The sequence below is a fragment of the Trichomycterus rosablanca genome, chromosome 2, assembly GCF_030014385.1.
Source record: "Trichomycterus rosablanca isolate fTriRos1 chromosome 2, fTriRos1.hap1, whole genome shotgun sequence".
In the NCBI taxonomy this organism is placed as follows: Eukaryota; Metazoa; Chordata; class Actinopteri; order Siluriformes; family Trichomycteridae; genus Trichomycterus; species Trichomycterus rosablanca.
Window position 1 is genome coordinate 48771702 of NC_085989.1, and position 24186 is coordinate 48795887.

At 40.2% G+C, this 24186-nt stretch overlaps 1 protein-coding gene across 1 annotated transcript in view; it reads right to left on the reverse strand.

Moving 5' to 3' along the window:
• The window catches only part of ep300b (E1A binding protein p300 b), a 65543-nt gene extending 54101 nt beyond the window's left edge, over nt 1-11442 (reverse strand). The window contains exons 1-2 of the mRNA XM_063016974.1: nt 9829-11442; nt 1965-2362 (exon numbers count right to left, since the gene is read on the reverse strand). Of these exons, the coding sequence (XP_062873044.1) occupies nt 1965-2362; nt 9829-9922 (492 nt within the window). The 5' untranslated portion in view covers nt 9923-11442. The remainder of the gene's footprint in view (nt 1-1964; nt 2363-9828) is intronic.
• Nucleotides 11443-24186: the final 12744 nt, after the last annotated feature.

The window sequence follows — 24186 nt, forward strand, 5'->3', positions numbered from 1 at the left end:
TGCCTTGGTATCAACCAATAAAATAAACCTTCTGTTCAGGTTATAATAATTTACATTTTTGGTCTTTCTTGTCTCTGCTATAAAATGATCTAGTCTTAACTGTTATATAATAGAACAAAGACTTTTTAATCAATACTTTAATCTTGATCATTAAAGCTCTTGGTTGTTTTTGTCTCAGATATTAAAAGTTCTGGTCTTGATTATTTAAATTTTTGGTCTTCATTGTGTCTGCAATTAAATGATCTGGACTTGACTAGTCTTAACCGTATAACGGTTTAGACCAAAAAAAGACCCAAACCTTTAATGGTGAAGATGAGACCCAAACCTTTAAGGTCTTGGTAATTTTTCACTCTGATATTAAACATTTCATGATTATTAAAAGTTCTGGTCATGTTTTAGTCTCAAACCATTAAATGTTATGGTCATATTTAGATGTTTAACAAATCTACATTAAATCCAGTCCAGTCTGGTCTTGGACTAGAACGTTACATGGTTAAGACAAAGATCAGGCCTTCAATCAAGATGAAAAGAAAAACTTAGTTTAATGGTGAAGATGACACCCGAACTTTTAGGTCTTTGTCATTTTTGTCTGATGTTAAAGGTTTTGATCTTGTAGTTAAACGTTCTGGTCTTGTTTACATATAAGCGCACCTGATCTTCATTATGATCTTAATGTTTTGGTATCAGTTATTAAAAGTTCTGGTCTTTCTTGCCTTGGTCTCGTCCATCAAACCTTCCAGTCTTGGAAATAAACTGGTCAGGTTATAATAATTTACATTTTTGGTCTTTCTTGTCTCTGCTATCGAATAATCTTGTTTGTTTGTTTATTAGGATTTTACCGTCATGTTTTACACTTTGGTTACATTCACAACAGGACCTGTAGTTATTCATTACACAAGATTCATCAGTTCACAAGTTTATATAAAACACGGTCATGGACAATTTAGTATCTACAATTCACCTCACTTGCACGTCTTGGGACAGTGGGAGGAAACCAGAGCACCCGGAAGAAACCCACGCGGACACTGGGAGAACATGCAAACTCCACACAGAAAGGACCCGGACCGCCCCACCTGGGGATCGAATTTTTGGTCTGCATTGTGTCGGCAATTAAATGATCTAGACTTGGCTAGTCTTAACCATATAATGGTTTAGACCCAAACTTTTAATGGTGAAGATGAGACCCAAACCTTTAAGGTCTTGTCTCTGATATTAAACATTTCATGATTTAGTCATGTTTTAGTCTCAAACCATTAAAGGTTAGAGGATAGAAGATGATATATTATTTGTCATATATACATATACACATGTACAGTACAATGAAATTCTTTCTTCGCATATCCCAGCTGGTGTTGGAAGCTGGGGTCAGAGCGCAGGGTCAGCCATCAAACGGCACCCCTGGAGCAGACAGGGTTAAGGGCCTTGCTCAAGGACCCAACAGTGGCTGCATAGCAGAGCCTGGATTTGAACCACCAATCTTCCGGTTGATAGCCCAAAGCTCTACCTACTAGGCTACTACTGTCCTTAGTGGGGTTCTGGTCATATTTAGATCCAGTCCAGTCTAGTCTAGTCTTGGTCTAGAACGTTATATGGTTAGGACAAAATGACTGTTTCTAATCAAGACCAATAGTAGTTGAGACCCAAACTTTGAAGGTCTTGGTAGTTTTTGTTGTTGCTATTAAAGGTTCTGGTCTTTTTTTGGTCTCGATTTTAAAAAAAAGTGTTTTTTTGACATTTTAAAGTCTCAATAATTAAAAATCTTGGTATTTTATTAGTCTTAACTATTAGGTATTGGATTAAGTCTGGGCTTTGTTTAGCTCTCTGTGGTTAAAAGTCCTGCTCAGCATCACTGACCATTAAGTGTCCTTGTTTTAACCATTAATGGTTATTTCATGGTCTGGACTGCAGTGATCTTGACCACACCCGTCGTTTGGAGCTTCGTTATTAGTGGTAATGACCGTTACCTTGTTAGCGCCTCCTGCTTGCTGAGCTCTGAACTGCTGCTGCTGGAGAGGGTTCACCATGTTGGCACTCATGTTGGCGTTAGCGTTGGGGTTAGGGTAACCCATCCTGGGCATGCCGTTCATCATGGCCTGCCCTGCCATCATGCCTTTGACCTGTCCCATGGCGGCCTGACCCGTCATCATCTGCCTGTTCATGCCGGCCGGTGGCATCATGCCCGCCTGCTGCTGCTGCGAGGAGGAACACAGGAGGTCCGACAGCTGTTTGTGTTTGGTGGCGGCGTCCTGCATGGAGCCCAGCGAGGGCGACGGGTACACGTCCGAGCCTCCGTTGGGCAGGTCGGACGAGTTGATGAGCTCATCGGGGAGGTCGTGCTCCAGGTCGAACAGGGAACCGAAGTCTGAGGATCAGAGGAGGGAAAACGATGAATAAACGTGAACGGGTGCGCTGTATATATAACGGGTCTGTCCGGCAGAGATGGGGACTCGAGTCTGCGACACACAGCGACTTCACACTCGACTCGGACTCGTTTCAAATGACTCGGACTCGACTCGTAACACGCAAAAAATGACTGAAGTCAGCAACATTAGTTATGTGTGACAATACCCTACGTAGTGCACTTCGCTGCAACAGCTGGGGTGAATGGAACGCTCCTACAGAATTGGCGCTAATGATTGTAAGAACCACTTTCTGAACCAATCAGAGCTTCTGATTTTAACTGTTAGTAAGAAATGCTGTTATTTGCATTTATTTAGTTTGTGTCACACGGCTTTCTAACGAGTTCGTGTTTTACTTCACAACCGGGAAAAGTTTGGAGGTTTTTAATCATGAGCACATTTATAAAATAACGGATTCTATTCCTAATTGGACACATGCTTATACATTTAATAGCATCTGGAAGAATATAAGCTCAGGTAAGCAGTGGTTATGATTTTTTGCTGTGTTTTGGATTTTGGCCGCTGTGCCATGATTTTACGCACACTTTTGTTTTGCAATGAAAACAAAACGTATCAGTTTAAGCTTTTAACTGGAACCTAGGAAAGTAAAGGCACAAAGTAAAACAAACTCGTGATTTGACTCGGACTCTAGCCTAAAGACTCGCGACTGGACTCGGACTCTAGCCTAAAGACTCGTGACTCGACTCGGACTCTGGCCTAAACACTCGTGACTCGACTGGGACTCTAGCCTGAAGACTCGTGACTTGACTCGGACTCTAGCCTAAAGACTTGTGACATGACTCGGACTCTAGCCTAAAGACTCGCGACTGGACTTGGACTCTAGCCTAAAGACTCGTGACTCGACTCGGACTCTAGTCTAAAGACTCGTGACTCGACTCGGACTCTGGCCTAAAGACTCGTGACTCGACTCGGACTCTGGCCTGAAGACTCGTGACTCGACTGGGACTCTAGCCTAAAGACTCATGAATTGACTCGGACTCTAGCCTAAAGACTCGTGAATTGACTCGGACTCTAGCCTAAAGACTCGTGAATTGACTCGGACTCTAGCCTAAAGACTTGTGACATGACTCGGACTCTAGCCTAAAGACTCGTGACTTGACTCGGACTCTAGCCTAAAGACTTGTGACATGACTCGGACTCTAGCCTAAAGACTCGTGACTTGACTCGGACTCTAGCCTAAAGACTCGTGACTCGACTCGGACTCCGGCCTAAACACTCGTGACTCGACTGGGACTCTAGCCTGAAGACTCGTGACTTGACTCGGACTCTAGCCTAAAGACTTGTGACATGACTCGGACTCTAGCCTAAAGACTCGCGACTGTACTTGGACTCTAGCCTAAAGACTCGTGACTCGACTCGGACTCTAGTCTAAAGACTCGTGACTCGACTCGGACTCTGGCCTAAAGACTCGTGACTCGACTCGGACTCTGGCCTGAAGACTCGTGACTCGACTGGGACTCTAGCCTAAAGACTCATGAATTGACTCGGACTCTAGCCTAAAGACTCGTGAATTGACTCGGACTCTAGCCTAAAGACTCGTGAATTGACTCGGACTCTAGCCTAAAGACTCGCGACTCGACTCGGACTCGCATTTTGTGACTTGTGAACATCTCTGCTGTCCGGTCCCAAACAGTCTGGTCAGGCCGGCACTGAAAGGTTTTAGCCAAAAAAAGCTGTCAGTATTCTGTTAGTAGTGGGTTCCATTATTTTATCCTAATGTATGTATTATTATAATGCATTATAATGCCACATGTTTACCAAAAACCAAAAAACAGAGTCCTCACAATTCTGTACAAATGACCGCATCATGCTAGCAGAGTTGCAAAGCTACCAAGCCAACTTAAAATAATTGCAAATTTTTTACAATTCTTCCAATTTAGTCATATCCAATTCCTTCAATGTAACTGAAAAGAGCCTCAGATTATTTATTACATGTCCCCGTCTCTCATCCGTCTCTCGTACAGGCACCTCGACTGGGAATGAGGAACCCCGCTCGACCGCCCCTGCCTCAGGTGCCAAGTCGATCGATATCACAGCGGATGAAGCTATAGGACGTAGCGCTTTAACTTGACAATGTACGTGATAAAAAGCACAAACGTAAACTGCAGTATGGGTTATAACGTGGACCTATTAGCCATAACACTGCTCGGCCTTTGCACTGAGGCTGAAGTGTGTCTGTACTTCCTGCTAAGATGTTTACGCATCACGGCTATACAAGTAGCATAACGTCATAAACTTCTGCTCAATTGCTGTAATTCCTTTATTTCTCCTGCAAGTCTTTGGAATTTCACCCTCTAGGTACTTCATAAGCAAAAAGATTATGTAAAGATTCTAGCTAAACCCCATAACCGTATAGCACAAGTACGCTAGCTTTTTCTTTAGTGAAATACCCTTAAACAGCTACATTTCCACTGGAGTCAAAACGATCACTCTTACCAATCACAGTCCTTCTGAGGATTAAAACGGCCTAACGTTTGTGGCTACATTGCTAGGCGATAGTGCCACTGTGGCTTACACACCTCAACCAAACCTTCCTGTTTACCACGCAACGCCATTAATAACGTTAGCTTCGATAGCAAATGGGTTTATACATTACCAAGAGTCCGTCTGTCCTCAAACTGCACATCAAATTACATGATCTTGTCTTGTATTTGGCTAGTAGTTGTTGCTAATTTGATATCCGCTAACGTGCTTGTTGCTAGCTATGTTATGCTATAAACGTACACGCTTTCAGTCAATGCAAATTTACCTTTAGTGGACTTACAACAGTGACTAAATGCAGTGCAAGTAACAGAGTGAAGGGCTTTGCTCAGGAACCCAATGGGTTACCTTGGCAAAATTGGGACTGGAACCAGTGACCTTACAATCAACAGTCCAGTACCTTAACCACGGAGCTACAGCTGCTCATTCTTGACGTGAAATCCATCACCGTTTTAACACGCCAACCGAGAACTACAGTTACTAAGCTGTACAGAGTTGATCAACTACTAGCAATTAGTTAATTAGCGAATCTGGCATCTTCATCCGGTTAGCTTTGAGGCTGGCGCTGCCCTAAAAGCTGGACCGGTACCAGAACTGAACCAATCCACCGACAGTTCACGCTAGAGGAACGTCTACATCAGATCAGTATCGGTATCGAACGATATCATGAGCCTTGTTATCGCCAATGTATTAAACTGGAGGAAATCTGTTTAGGGTTGTTTCCTTAAGGTTCTGGACTAGTAATCAGAAGGTTGCTGGTTCAAGCCCCACCACTGCTGCTGTTGGGCCCTTGAGCAAGGCTGTTAACCCTCAATTGCTTAGACTGTATACTGTTACAGTACTGTAAGTTGCTTTGGATAGAAGCGTCCACTGAATGCAAAAAGTATATAAATGTTCCTACGAGATTGGAGAGGTTGGAAGTAGCTAGCTTTGCAGCTAGCTGTATTACAGTGTAGTCATACTAGCCATTCATCAGGAAAGTTTACTACGTGTAAGAGACACTACGTGCAACACAACGTGAATACGGTGTTTACGTGAAGACGTCAGTTTAGTATCGATCATCATCAGCATTTAGCAGACGCTCTTACCCAAAGCGACTTACAGTACTGTGACAGCATACAGTCTAAGCAGTTGGGGGTTAAGGGCCTCGCTAGAGGGCCCAACAGCGACCTTTTGATTACCAGTCCAGTACCTTAACCGCTAGGACAGTGGTCCCCAACCACCGGGCCACACAGAAAGAATAAATAATTAGAGATCGCTACAAGAGCAATTATATTTCCAACACACTTTGGGTTTTATTGTCCCCAATCACCACTATGTGGGAGCAGAGTCTCATTGCAGTAAAAAAGCTCAGGATTCACACTGATCTTCTATTCTATAGTTATTCTATATTAAATCCTCCCGCCTCTGCCAGTCCGTGAAATTGTATCTTATTTGAAAGAGGTCCCTGGTGCTAAAACAGTTGTGGACCGCCGCACTAGGTTACAACTGCCCTGCTCTACGCATCAACAGGTACATTCAGGACCGTGCTGTGGTAACTTCGGACAAGCTTTAACATCGAAACTGAATACATCTAGAAGTCAGAAACTGTGGAACTAGCCTTGGATAACCTCATAACCTAACCTAATGCGCTGTCTGATTTGGTGGCAATTTGGAATTTAAATGGACAAAATTCACGATGCCCAATTCACAGTATACAGTCTAAACAATTGAGGGTTAAGGACCTTGCTCAAGGGTCCAACAGTGACAATCTGGCAGTAGTGGGGCTTGAACAAGTGACCTTTTGATTACCAGTCCAGTACCTTAACCACTAGGCTACAACTGGTACCTTCAGAACTGTGCTGTAGTAACTTTGGACAAGCTTTAACACCGAAAACAAATGAGAAACTTCAAATCTAGCCCTGGATAAACTCATAACGTAACCTAATGCACCGTTTGACTTGGTGGCAACTTGGAATTTAAAAGGACACAGTTCACGATGCCATCCTTACTGGAGGGAAAACACGAGACGTCTCCATAAACGCTGGACGCTTCATTCTTGGTTCATTCCAAGAATCAGAGCTAAGAAGATTCTTAAAGATTAAGAACAGATATATAGTACACGTCACTCAAAACAAGGTGTGGATATTTGCTGATCTATAACCAATACGACACTAATCACGTTAAAAAACCTCACTATAATATAACTTTCAACAGACCGACCAAGATAATACAATTATAATAGACAATAAAAATGGATTTTTAATATAAAATAATAATATCTGATATAATAATAATTATATAACGTATCGAGCTGGAGCATCTATATTTACATTTACGCCTTTATCCAAAGCGATTTACACCGATCAGCCATAACATTAAAACCACCTCCTTATTTCTACACTCACTGTCCATTTTATCAGCTCCACTTACCATATAGAAGCACTTTGTAGTTCTACAATTACTGACTGTAGTCCATATGTTTCTCTACATTCTATTTTAGCCTGCTTTCATGCTGTTCTTCAATGGTCAGGACCCCCACAGGACCACCACAGAGCAGGTATTATTTGGGTAGTGAGGTGGTGGTGTGTTAGTGTGTGTTGTGCTGGTATGAGTGGATCAGACACAGCAGTGCTGCTGGAGTTTTTCAATACCGTGTCCACTCACTGTCCACTCTATTAGACACTCCTACTCCTACCACTCATCTATTGCTGCTGTTTGAGTCGGTCATCTTCTAGACCTTCATCAGTGGTCACAGGACGATGCCCACTGGGTGCTGTTGGCTGGATATTTTTGGTTGGTGGACTATTCTCAGTCCAGCAGTGACAGTGAGGTCTTTAAAAACTCCAGTAGCGCTGCTGTGTCTGATCCACTCATACCAGCACAACACACACTAACACACCACCACCATGTCAGTGTCACTGCAGTGCTGAGAATGATCCACCACCTAAATAATACCTGCTCTGTGGTGGTCCTGTGGGGGTCCTGACCATTGAAGAACAGCATGAAAGGTGGCTAACAAAGCATGCAGATTAACAGATGGACTACAGTCAGTAATTGTAGAACTACAAAGTGCTCCTATAAGGTAAGTGGAGCTGATAAAATGGACAGTGAGTGTAGAAACAAGGAGGTGGTTCTAATGTTATGGCTGATCAGTGTATATGTTAGGTATATTCTATAGCCTGAGTGTCCTGGAGAGAAATGTAAGTTAGACCAGGTAACTCCGACTTCTAATACTAGTCAACAATGAGAGTTTCATTTAGTTTGTTATGAAAACGGATACAAAATTATCGTTAATCAACTGATTAAAATGTCCAAGCTCGTCTCTGCTGAAATTTTCAGTGGAAAAAAACTTTGACCAAGTTCTACGTAAATTTTGACATGCAAATTTACATTGTTGATCAATTTCAGGGTTTCTGCATTGATTGTGATTGTTATAATCATTTTTCAGTTCATTTCTCACTGTAACACATACTGGACGGGACGCCAAACCTCACAAATCGAACCCTGAACCCCAACGGTAGTGGGTCAGCGTAAATTACGCCTGTGCCACCTGAGCGCATTAGTTTTTAGTATGTATAGTGTTGCAAAATTGCAATTTAGAAATAAACGTCTACTTAGTTTGACTGGACGGTTAACTTCATTTAGACTTGTACGATGCTTCAATTTACACCAAATCCATCCAATGATTTGACACGTTCGTCTTTCTCCTAATGAACAGTTTATAAATCTGAAATTCTCCATATATTTAATGAGTTTTCTGAAAATACACTTACAGACCCTCCCACGATTCATTTGTTGGTTTAAGAACTCATTTACTTGTGACAATTCTTAGTAACCAAGATTGACTATAGCTGGCGACTTTTTATATTAACAAGCTGGTTTGAATTCACTCGTGTTAAAGTAAATGGAACAGTGGTCTTTTGCCAACGTCTGCAAGAATACCTGAATTGTTACCTTCTGCTGAGATTAAATGACATTACACACTGGTGGGATGCAATCCTAGTACCACCTACAACAGGTCTGCCATGACACTGCTGACAGTCGAACGAGTTTTACACTTCATGAGAGTTAAAGGCTCGTCTTGAAAAACCATGCTGGACATGAACGATCATTCACACATGGTCATGTAAAACTTACTCGACTGTGGAGAGCATCACCTAAACTCCGGGCACGAGTAATTCTTGGCAGATCTTTTTCAATGATTCTTGGAAGGTTTTGAGTTTTTCTTCTCCAAATTGTAAGAAAACCAATAATAAATAATTGATAAATTAATGATAAAAAAGAATAGATTTTTAATAGACAACTATAATAGATTTTAATAAATATTTAATAGATAATACTAATAGATTTATGAGAATAATAATACATTTTAATAAATAGTAATTAGTAGCAGATTTTAATAGATAATAATTATAGATTTTTAATTGATAATAGATAATCATAGATCTTTAATAGATAATTGTTTTGACAAAGACGCGCATTCTAAACCTTTCATTTTTAATTTACGACACTGCACAATTGTTCATCGTCAAAATCACTGCAATTACTAAAGAACCAACAAAATACATTTATTCATGTTACTTTTAAATATGTATTTAAAAAACATGCTGGTAGGGTATCGAACCCGAAAAAAAACAGGTGACTTGTGGAGCAGCGACATGTCCTTTTAGAAATACTGGGGGGAATAATTTTGGATTGGTGGGTAGGCTGGTACAGTTGACCATTTCAGGTGGTACGACCGATAAGAAGTAATATTAGATCTTCTACAAATACTAAATAAATAAAAATCAGTCCAAATGAAAAACGTCTTAGTAGCTGTAAATTGTAATCAATTCTGTAAACGTGTGGTTGTGCCGCTTGACGTTTTTTGGTTGGCGAAGTAAATTTTTTTAAACACTTTTAAAAGCCCCTGCTATAGTAATATAGTAACGAAAGTATACTTTACCATTGGCGTCGCTCGTAGAACCAGACAGAGCCGGGGAAGACAATTTCGGCCTTTTGGCTGAAGATGGCCCCGGATCCAGAACATTATCAGCCATATTTTTAAAGCCAGTTCCAGTTATTAAACATAAATCTCCGCCGAGGATCTTCCACCTCTTTTGTCTGAAGTCGTCCTAAGTGCCCGGGTAATTCCAGAGCCGTAGAACACTTTCATGGAGGGAAACGAAATAAATCCCCAACCGAAAAAAATTACGACTCAGATCTGGATCAAGTGCACTCCCAAAGCATCATGGGTGACGGAGACGTTGGGCTGACGTTTCTCAGACTTTCTGACATCGTCTGTCGGGATTCCGATCGAAGGACATTCAAAGGAAAGTCAACCGAGTCGTTTGAGGTTCTAACAAGACCTAGAACTTCTCCACTTGTAGAACGTCAGTCTGTGGCACCTCATTTAGACCCAAAGCCAAGAACTTTTCGAGACGTGCAAAGGGCCAATAGTTAATTAACAGTTCACCAATTTACAAAACAGTAAAAGAGAATTTAGACGTGGTCGATTGAGGTGGTGGATGTTGGAATTTGTGCTTCTGCAGTACAGAAAACCTCAGCCGAGAAGAACCGTCCACTCGGATGGACCACCAACTCCATTAACATTCGGGTTTCTGGACTTCAGTTCGTTGGAAGCACTGGTGGGAATCCACTCTGAGGTTATCGATGCACCTATGTATTGCTTTGGAGAGAACGTCCAAACGTAACGTTCATGCACGCACGGGTCAAGATTTATGGCTCGATATTAGGAAAAAGACCCAAAAAATCGTCCAAATTCGCTCAGCTATGGACGGTTCGGTTTTATCGTTGGATGGTGAAGAATCTGGACTTAATTCGAAGCATGCGACGTTGGATCTTCTCACTTTTGTCCTGCAAGTGTTGACCAAACCTGGCGAGAAGAAATCTGGTCGGAATTAGGAGGAAATGCAAGACATGGAAGGAGAGATCCTGCAGAAAGCGAGCAAGCAATGAGGCAAGCGAAGGAGCAAGCAAGGAAGGAAGGAAGGAAGAAGAGAAATCAGTGATGGAGATGAAATGGGAGAGATTGAATGCAGTTGCATCGATGGTTTGAAGACCTCAGATCAAATCCGAGACAATTCCAACATTTTGGGGCTTCAGATGGAGATGCCCTGGTGTTTTGTGGTGCCCTGACCCCCCGTGATCCTTCATTTCTCCCTCTTTCTTTCTTTCTCTCTTGTTCCTCTCACTTCTTCAGCTCGGATCGGTTCTTCACTTTGTTTGATCGTCCTTCATGTCCTCCTCGGCGCTTCCATTGTGCGAGCAGAACCGCCTTCAGAAAGAAAGAGAAAACATCGTGCGAACGGAGGAAAAAACGGGAAACCTTTTCTTATTTTCCTCCGACTGCTTTCCCCTTTTCTCCTCCCGGTTTTTTAAATCTTCCTCCAGCCTCTTCCGACTCCGATCTCTCGGTTTTTCTCCTCTCCGCCGCCGGTTTTCGATCCTCTGCTCCGGCTCGGATCGCTTCTACAGAACCTAGCGGCTCTCGGTAGTCGGTGTAGCCGCCGTACGAGCGTCTCTGGCCGGTGTGGCTCTCTCTCCAGCCTCCGCCGGTCTCTCTGGCCGCACTAACAAAATGGCGGCTTGTTGTTTCTCCTCCTTTCGGCATCGGAGTGAGAGTGAGAGAGAGAGAGAGGGAGGGAGGTGAAGGGAGGGAGGAGGAGGCTGGAGCTTCATTAAAGGGGGAAAAGGGGAAGGACGGTTTCTACACACTACAATACCGCGATACTTCTACTACTAATGCTCATTTAGTACATATAAACATACCGCCATGCTAACGCTAATAATGCTCACTGAGTACATGTAAACATACCGCGATACTAATAATGCTCACTGAGTACATGTAAACATACCGCGATACTAATAATGCTCACTGAGTACATGTAAACATACCGCGATACTAATACTAATAATGCTCACTGAGTACATATAAACATACCGCGATACTAATACTCATAATGCTCACTGAGTACATGTAAACATACCGCGATACTAATACTAATAATGCTCACTGAGTACATATAAACATACCGCGATACTAATACTAATAATGCTCACTGAGTACATGTAAACATACCGCGATACTAATACTAATAATGCTCACTGAGTACATGTAAACATACCGCGATACTAATACTAATAATGCTCACTGAGTACATATAAACATACCGCGATACTAATACTAATAATGCTCACTGAGTACATATAAACATACCGCGATACTAATACTCATAATGCTCACTGAGTACATGTAAACATACCGCGATACTAATACTAATAATGCTCACTGAGTACATATAAACATACCGCGATACTAATACTAATAATGCTCACTGAGTACATATAAACATACCGCGATACTAATACTAATAATGCTCACTGAGTACATGTAAACATACCGCGATACTAATACTAATAATGCTCACTGAGTACATATAAACATACCGCGATACTAATACTAATAATGCTCACTGAGTACATGTAAACATACCGCGATACTAATACTAATAATGCTCACTGAGTACATGTAAACATACCGCGATACTAATACTAATAATGCTCACTGACTACATATAAACATACCGCGATACTAATAATGCTCACTGAGTACATGTAAACATACCGCGATACTAATACTAATAATGCTCAATAAGTACATGTAAACATACCGCGATACTAATAATGCTCACTGAGTACATGTAAACATACCGCGATACTAATACTAATAATGCTCACTGACTACATATAAACATACCGCGATACTAATACTAATAATGCTCACTGAGTACATATAAACATACCGCGATACTAATACTAATAATGCTCACTGAGTACATATAAACATACCGCGATACTAATACTAATAATGCTCACTGAGTACATGTAAACATACCGCGATACTAATACTAATAATGCTCACTGAGTACATGTAAACATACCGCGATACTAATACTAATAATGCTCACTGAGTACATATAAACATACCGCGATACTAATACTAATAATGCTCACTGAGTACATATAAACATACCGCGATACTAATACTAATAATGCTCACTGAGTACATATAAACATACCGCGATACTAATACTAATAATGCCCACTGAGTACATGTAAACATACCGCGATACTAATACTCATAATGCTCACTGAGTACATGTAAACATACCGCGATACTAATACTAATAATGCTCACTGAGTACATATAAACATACCGCGATACTAATACTAATAATGCTCACTGAGTACATATAAACATACCGCGATACTAATACTAATAATGCTCACTGAGTACATGTAAACATACCGCGATACTAATACTAATAATGCTCACTGAGTACATATAAACATACCGCGATACTAATACTAATAATGCTCACTGAGTACATGTAAACATACCGCGATACTAATACTAATAATGCTCACTGAGTACATGTAAACATACCGCGATACTAATACTCATAATGCTCACTGAGTACATGTAAACATACCGCGATACTAATACTAATAATGCTCACTGAGTACATATAAACATACCGCGATACTAATACTAATAATGCTCACTGAGTACATATAAACATACCGCGATACTAATACTAATAATGCTCACTGAGTACATGTAAACATACCGCGATACTAATACTAATAATGCTCACTGAGTACATATAAACATACCGCGATACTAATACTAATAATGCTCACTGAGTACATGTAAACATACCGCGATACTAATACTAATAATGCTCACTGAGTACATGTAAACATACCGTGATACTAATACTAATAATGCTCACTGACTACATATAAACATACCGCGATACTAATAATGCTCACTGAGTACATGTAAACATACCGCGATACTAATACTAATAATGCTCACTGACTACATATAAACATACCGCGATACTAATAATGCTCACTGAGTACATGTAAACATACCGCGATACTAATACTAATAATGCTCACTGAGTACATGTAAACATACCGCGATACTAATACTAATAATGCTCACTGACTACATATAAACATACCGCGATACTAATAATGCTCACTGAGTACATGTAAACATACCGCGATACTAATACTAATAATGCTCACTAAGTACATGTAAACATACCGCGATACTAATAATGCTCACTGAGTACATGTAAACATACCGCGATACTAATACTAATAATGCTCACTGACTACATATAAACATACCGCGATACTAATACTAATAATGCTCACTGAGTACATGTAAACATACCGCGATACTAATACTCATAATGCTCACTGAGTACATGTAAACATACCGCGATACTAATACTAATAATGCTCACTGAGTACATGTAAACATACCGCGATACTAATACTAATAATGCTCACTGAGTACATGTAAACATACCGTGATACTAATACTAATAATGCTCACTGAGTACATGTAAACATACCGCGATACTAATACTAATAATGCTCACTGAGTACATGTAAACATACCACGATACTAATACTAATAATGCTCACTGAGTACATATAAACATACCGCGATACTAATACTAATAATGCTCACTGAGTACATGTAAACATACCGCGATACTAATACTAATAATGCTCACAGAGTACATGTAAACATACCGCGATACTAATACTAATAATGCTGACCGAGTACATATAAACATACCGCGATACTAATACTAATAATGCTCACTGAGTACATATAAACATACCGCGATACTAATACTAATAATGCTCAGTGAGTACATATAAACATACCGCGATACTAATACTAATAATGCTCAGTGAGTACATATAAACATACCGCGATACTAATACTAATAATGCTCAGTGAGTATATATAAACATACCGCGATACTAATACTAATAATGCTCACCGAGTACATATAAACATACCGCGATACTAATACTAATAATGCTCACTGAGTACATGTAAACATACCGCGATACTAATACTAATAATGCTCACTGAGTACATATAAACATACCGCGATACTAATACTAATAATGCTCACTGAGTACATATAAACATACCGCGATATTAATACTAATAATGCTCACTGACTACATATAAACATACCGCGATACTAATACTAATAATGCTCACTGAGTACATGTAAACATACCGCGATACTAATACTAATAATGCTCACTGACTACATATAAACATACCGCGATACTAATACTAATAATGCTCACTGAGTACATATAAACATACCGCGATACTAATACTAATAATGCTCACTGAGTACATATAAACATACCGCGATACTAATACTAATAATGCTCACTGAGTACATATAAATATACCGCGATACTAATACTAATAATGCTCACTGAGTACATGTAAACATACCGCGATACTAATACTAATAATGCTCACTGACTACATATAAACATACCGCGATACTAATACTAATAATGCTCACTGAGTACATATAAACATACCGCGATACTAATACTAATAATGCTCACTGAGTACATATAAACATACCGCGATACTAATACTAATAATGCTCACTGAGTACATATAAATATACCGCGATACTAATACTAATAATGCTCACTGAGTACATGTAAACATACCGCGATACTAATACTAATAATGCTCACTGAGTACATATAAACATACCGCGATACTAATACTAATAATGCTCACTGAGTACATATAAACATACCGCGATACTAATACTAATAATGCTCACTGAGTACATATAAACATACCGCGATACTAATACTAATAATGCTCACTGACTACATATAAACATACCGCGATACTAATACTAATAATGCTCACTGAGTACATATAAACATACCGCGATACTAATACTAATAATGCTCACTGAGTACATATAAATATACCGCGATACTAATACTAATAATGCTCACTGAGTACATGTAAACATACCGCGATACTAATACTAATAATGCTCACTGAGTACATATAAACATACCGCGATACTAATACTAATAATGCTCACTGAGTACATATAAACATACCGCGATACTAATACTAATAATGCTCACTGAGTACATATAAACATACCGCGATACTAATACTAATAATGCTCACTGAGTACATATAAAAATACCGCGATACTAATAATGCTCACTGAGTACATATAAACATACCGCGATACTAATACTAATAATGCTCACTGAGTACATATAAACATACCGCGATACTAATACTAATAATGCTCACTGACTACATATAAACATACCGCGATATTAATACTAATAATGCTCACTGACTACATATAAACATACCGCGATACTAATACTAATAATGCTCACTGAGTACATATAAACATACCGCGATACTAATACTAATAATGCTCACTGAGTACATATAAACATACCGCGATACTAATACTAATAATGCTCACTGAGTACATATAAAAATACCGCGATACTAATAATGCTCACTGAGTACATGTAAACATACCGCGATACTAATACTAATAATGCTCACTGAGTACATATAAATATACCGCGATACTAATACTAATAATGCTCACTGAGTACATATAAACATACTCACCATGTAGAAGCACTTTGTAGTTCTACAAATACTGACTGTAGTCCATCTGTTTCTTTGCATGCCTTTCATGCTGTTCTTCAATGGTCAGGACCCCCACAGGACAACCACAGAGCAGGTATTATTTAGGTGGTGGATGATTCTCAGCACTGCAGTGACACTGACATGGTGGTGGTGTGTTAGCGTGTGTTGTGCTGGTATGAGTGGATCAGACACAGCAGCGCTGATGGAGTTTTTAAACACCTCACTGTCACCGCTGGACTGAGAATAGTCCACCAACCAAAAATATCCAGCCAACAGCGCCTGTGGGCAGCGTCCTGTGACCATTGATGAAGGTCTCGAAGATGACCAGCTCAAACAGCAGCAATAGATAAGCGATCATCTCTGACTTTACATCTACGAGGTGGACCAACTAGGTAGGAGTGTGTAATAGAGTGGACAGTGAGTACAAATGATGGTTGTCCCCACCGTCACCTGTGATCAAGAGCTTTGGGTAATGACGAATATTGTTGGTAGGTCAGATGCAGCGTCGGCAGTAATGTTGTCGCTGTATCAGATCGTAGTGAAGAGGGAGCTGAGCCTTAAACCAAAACTCTCAATTTACTGTCCCTACTCTCACCTATGGACAAGAGCTTTGAGTATGTACGTTCCATGTCCCCACCCTCACCTATGGACAAGAGCTTTGAGTATGTACGATCCATATCCCACCCTCACCTATGGACAAGAGCTTTGAGTATGTACGTTCCATGTCCCCACCCTCACCTATGGACATGATCTTTGGGTACATACGATCCATGTCTCCACCCTCACCTGTGGACATGATCTTTGGGTACGTACAATCCATGTCCCCACCCTCACCTATGGATATGAGCTTTGAGTATGTATGATCGATGTCCCCACCCTCACCTATGGACATGATCTTTGGGTACGTACGTTCCATGTCCACACCCTCACCTATGGACATGATCTTTGGGTACATACGATCCATGTCCCCACCCTCACCTGTGGACATGATCTTTGGGTACGTACGTTCCATGTCCACACCCTCACCTATGGACATGATCTTTGAGTACGTACGATCCATGTCCCCACCCTCACCTATGGACATGATCTTTTGGTACGTACGATCCATGTCCCCACCTTCACCTATGGATATGAGCTTTGAGTATGTATGATCGATGTCCCCACCCTCACCTATGGACCTGAGCTTTGAGTACGTACGAACCATGTCCCCACCCTCACTTATGGACATGAGCTTTAAGTACGTACGATCCATGTCCCCACCCTCACCTATGGACATGAGCTTTGAGTACGTATGGTCCATGTCCCCACCCTCACCTATAGACATGAGCTTTGAGTATGTACAATCGATGTCCCCACCCTCACCTATGGACATGAGCTTTGAGTACGTATGGTCCATGTCCCCACCCTCACCTATGGACATGAGCTTTGAGTATGTACAATCGATGTCTTCACCCTCACCTATGGACATGAGCTTTGGGTACATACGATCCATGTCCCCACCCTCACCTATGGACATGAGCTTTGAGTATGTACAATCGATGTCTTCACCCTCACCTATGGACATGAGCTTTGGGTACATACGATCCATGTCCCCACCCTCACCTATGGACATGAGCTTTGAGTACGTATGATCGATGTCCCCACCCTCACCTACGGACATGATCTTTGAGTACGTATGATCGATGTCCCCACCCTCACCTATGGACATGATCTTTGAGTACGTACGATCCATATCCCACCCTCACCTATGGACATGAGCTTTGAGTACGTACGATCCATGCCCCCACCCTCACCTATGGACATGAGCTTTGAGTACGTACGATCCATATCCCACCCTCACCTATGGACATGAGCTTTGAGTATGTACGATCGATGTCCCCACCCTCACCTATGGACATGAGATTTAGGTACGTACGATCGATGTCTTCACCCTCACCTATGGACATGAACTTTGGGTACGTACGATCGATGTCCCCACCCTCACCTATGGACATGATCTTTGACTACGTATGATCGATGTCCCCACCCTCACCTATGGACATCATCTTTGAGTCATGTCAAGTCAAGTCAACTTTATTTATATAGCGCTTTTTACAATAGACATTGTCTCAAAGCAACTTTACAAAATCCAGGACCAACAGATACAAAAACCCCTGTTGAGCAAGCCGAGGGCGACTGTGGCAAGGAAAAACTCCCTGAAAATTACAGGAAGAAACCTTGAGAGGAACCAGACTCAGCAGGGCCCATCCTTCTTGGGTGGCCTGGAGGATACTTTAAATAAATACACGATTTACACAAAGCATACAAACACAGAATTAAATTATCTAAAAGTTATAACTGGTAATAAATAGATAAATAAAGTACGTATGATTGATGTCCCCACCCTCACCTATGGACATGATCTTTGAGTCTGTATGATTGATGTCCCCACCCTCACCTATGGACATGATCTTTGAGTCTGTATGATTGATGTCCCCACCCTCACCTATGGACATGAGCTTTGGGTACATACGATCCACGTCCCCACCCTCACCTATGGACATGATCTTTGAGTATGTACTATCCATGTCCCCACTCTCACCTATGGACATGATCTTTAAGTACGTATGATTCATGTCCCCACCCTCACCTACGGACATGATCTTTGAGTACGTACGATCCATGTCCCCACCCTCAACAATGGACATGAGCTTTGAGTACGTACGATCCATGTCCACACCCTCACCTATGGACATGAGCTTTGAGTACATACGATTCATATCCACACCCTCACCTATGGACATGATCTTTGAGTACGTACGATTGATGTCCCCACCCTCACCTATGGACATGATCTTTGAGTACGTACGATCCATGTCCACACCCTCACCTATGGACATGAGCTTTGAATACGTACGATTCATATCCACACCCTCACCTATGGACATGAGCTTTGAGTACGTACGATTGATGTCCCCACCCTCACCTATGGACATGAGCTTTGAGTACGTACGATTGATGTCCCCACCCTCACCTACGGACATGATCTTTGGGTACGTATGATCGATGTCCCCACCCTCACCTATGGACACGAGCTTTGGGTACGTATGGTCGATGTCCCCACCCTCACCTATGGACATGATTTTTGAGTATATACGATCCATGTCCCCACCCTCACCTATGGACATGAGCTTTGAGTACGTACGATTGATGTCCCCACCCTCACCTATGGACATGATCTTTGAGTACGTACGATCCATGTCCACACCCTCACCTATGGACATGAGCTTTGAGTACGTACGATTCATATCCACACCCTCACCTATGGACATGAGCTTTGAGTACGTACGATTGATGTCCCCACCCTCACCTACGGACATGATCTTTGGGTATGTATGATCGATGTCCCCACCCTCACCTACGGACATGAGCTTTGAGTACGTACGATCGATGTCCCCACCCTCACCTACGGACATGAGCTTTGGGTACGTATGATCGATGTCCCCACCCTCACCTATGGACATGAGCTTTGAGTACGTGCGATCCATTCCACACCCTCACCTATGGACATGAGCTTTGAGTACGTACGATTCATATCCACACCCTCACCTATGGACATGAGCTTTGAGTACGTACGATTGATGTCCCCACCCTCACCTACGGACATGATCTTTGGGTACGTATGATCGATGTCCCCACCCTCCCCTATGGACATGAGCTTTGGGTACGTATGATCGATGTCCCCACCCTCACCTATGGACATGATTTTTGAGTATATACGATCCATGTCCCCACCCTCACCTATGGACATGAGCTTTGAGTATGTACGATCCATGTCCCCACCCTGATGATTGGGGAGAATCTCAGAGTAGAACTGTTGCTCCTTCATGTTGAGAGGAGCCAGTTGGCATGGCCAACTGGAAGGAGGCCCCGGGGTGGACCCAGGACACGCTGGAGGGAATATATCCCCTGTCTGGCCTGTAAATGCCTGGAGATCTCAAGTAGCAGTTGTGGTGGACAAAGACGTCTGGGCATCTTTGCTTGCCCTGTAGCCACAGTGACCTTGAAATCAAGTGATGATGATGATGTTTAAATGAAGAGGAAGAAATTGAAAGTGAGGGTTCTTCTTTTCTATTTCTATTCTTCATCTTCCTCAACAGTGATCACTGCCATAAAGGCCTGATGTATGAAGCGCTAGAGATGACAGTCCATCCAGCAGGTTCTCCCATCTCTGCACAGGACCTCTGGAGCTCTTTTAGAGTGACCAAGACTCTTCGGTCAACTCTACAAAGGTCCAAGGTTGTTCCAAGCTTCTTCCATTCCAAAATGAATGAGGTCACTGTGGTCCTGGGAACACCCAAAGCCTAGGTTTTAATCCAAAGAGGTCACATCCCCAAAACCAGCTCTCCTGTACACTAAAACGTTGTGTATGTGTGTGGTAGTATATGACAAAAACAGATTAATATTACACATACACCGATCATGCATAACATTATGACCACCTTTCAGCATTAACTTCTTCAGCAGTTTGAGCTACTGCAGCTCGTCTGTTGGATCGGACCACACGGGCCAGCCTTCGCTCCCCACGTGCATCAATGACTCTGTCGCGGGTTTACCACTGTTTCTTCCTTGGACCCCTTTTGATAGATACTGACCACTGCAGACCGGGAACACCCCACAAGAGCTGCAGATTTGGAGATGCTCTGACCCAGTCGTCTAGCCATCACAATCTGGTCCTTGTGAAACTGGCTCAAATCCTCACGCTTGTTCATTTTTCCTGCTTCTAACATCAACTTTGAGGATAAAATTTCCACTTGCTGCCTAACGGCTTGGTAACGTCATGTTTATAAAACCTGGGCGGAGTGATGTATTATGATTATGCCATAATACAAAATAGAATCCACTAAACAACTGCAAACTATACCAGCACCTAAATTACTTCCAAGCCTTTCAAGATAACGTTCTCTGGACCAATGAGGTGAAAGTGGATCTTTATGGAAGACAGGGGTCCCATTACATCTGGAGTGATGCTAACACAGCACTTCATAGCATCGTAGCAACAGCCAGACATGCTAGTGTGATAGCGACGGGATGATTGACCAGACCATCAGTTCTGCCCTTCACCAGAAAATCCTGACAATCCATGATGTCCGGTCATCATGATCAGGTTACAGAACGAGACAGTGAACAATATGAAGGACCAGAGCAAATCCACCAATAAACAGCTCAGAGGAAAATAAATAATAATAATAAATAATTTCTAAATCTATTCATTCATTCACACATGTATTCATTCAGTCATTAAGTTATATTAAGTTCATGTTTCAGACATTAATTCATCCCTCAATTAACTGATCAATCCATTCATTAATATATTCAACCATCCATTCATTTGTTCATCCATTCATTCAATCATTCATTCATTCACTTCTTGATCCATTCATTCATTCATTCATTCATTTCAATCCATCCATCCATTCATTCATTTCTTGATCCATCCATTCATTCATTTCTTGATCCATCTATTCATTCATTCATTTACTTCTTAATCCATCCATTCATTTACTTCTTGATCCATTTATTCACTCATTCATTCATTTCTTGATCTATCCATCCATCCATCCATTCATTCATTCATTTCTTGATCCATCCATTCATTCATTCACTTCTTGATCCATTCATTCATTTCTTTATCCATCTATTCATTCATTCATTCACTTTTTGATCCATTCATTCATTTACTTCTTGATCCATTCATTCATTCATTCATTTACTTCTTGATCCATTCATTCGTTCATTCATTTACTTCTTGATCCATTCATTCATTCATTCACTTTTTGATCCATTCATTCATTCATTTACTTCTTAATTTATTCATTCACTCATTTACTTCTGATTTATTCATTCATTCACTTATTGATCCGTTCATTCATTCATTTACTTCTTGATCCATTCTTGATCCATTCATTCATTTACTTCTTGTTTCATTCATTCATTCACTTCTTGATCAATTCATTCATTCATTTACTTCTTGATTCATTCATTCATTCACTTCTTGATCCATTCATTCATTCATTCACTTATTGATCCATTCATTCATTCACTTCTTGATCCATTCATTCATTCATTCATTTACTTCTTGATCCATTCATTCATTCATTCACTTTTTGATCCATTCATTCATTCATTTACTTCTTAATTTATTCATTCACTCATTTACTTCTTGATTTATTCATTCATTCACTTCTTGATCCATTCATTCATTTCTTTATCCATCTATTAATTCATTCATTTACTTCTTGATCCATTCATTCATTTACTTTTTGATCCATTCATTCATTCATTTACTTCTTGATCCATTCATTCATTCATTCATTTACTTCTTGATCCATTCATTCATTCATTTACTTCTTGATCCATTCATTCATTCATTCACTTTTTGATCATCCATTCATTCATTCATTTACTTCTTAATTTATTCATTCACTCATTTACTTCTTGATTTATTCATTCATTCACTTCTTGATCCGTTCATTCATTCATTTACTTCTTGATCCATTCTTGATCCATTCATTCATTTACTTCTTGTTTCATTCATTCATTCACTTCTTGATCAATTCATTCATTCATTCATTTACTTCTTGATTCATTCATTCATTCACTTCTTGATCCATTCATTCATTCATTCACTTATTGATCCATTCATTCATTTACTTCTTGATCCATTCATTCATTCATTCACTTCTTGATCCATTCATTCATTCATTCACTTTTTGATCCATTCATTCATTCATTTAGTTCTTAATTTATTCATTCACTCATTTACTTCTTGATTTATTCATTCATTCATTTCTTGATCCATCCATTCATTCATTCACCTCTTGATCCATTCATTCATTTCTTTATCCATCTATTCATTCATTCATTTACTTTTTGATCCATTCATTAATTCATTTACTTCTTGATCCATTCATTCATTCATTCATTTACTTCTTAATCCATTCATTCATCCATTCACTTTTTGATCCATTCATTCATTCATTTACTTCTTAATTTATTCATTCACTCATTTACTTCTTGATTTATTCATTCATTCACTTCTTGATCCGTTCATTCATTTACTTCTTGATCCATTCATTCATTCATTCATTTACTTCTTGATCCATTCATTCGTTCATTCACTTCTTGATCCATTCATTCATTTCTTTATCCATCTATTCATTCATTCATTCACTTTTTGATCCATTCATTCATTTACTTCTTGATCCATTCATTCATTCATTCATTTACTTCTTGATCCATTCATTCGTTCATTCATTTACTTTTTGATCCATTCATTCATTCATTTACTTCTTAATTTATTCATTCACTCATTTACTTCTTGATTTATTCATTCATTCACTTATTGATCCGTTCATTCATTCATTTACTTCTTGATCCATTCTTGATCCATTCATTCATTTACTTCTTGTTTCATTCATTCATTCACTTCTTGATCAATTCATTCATTCATTTACTTCTTGATTCATTCATTCATTCACTTCTTGATCCATTCATTCATTCATTCATTCACTTATTAATCCATTCATTCATTCACTTCTTGATCCATTCATTCATTCATTCATTTACTTCTTGATCCATTCATTCATTCATTCACTTTTTGATCCATTCATTCATTCATTTACTTCTTAATTTATTCATTCACTCATTTACTTCTTGATTTATTCATTCATTCACTTCTTGATCCATTCATTCATT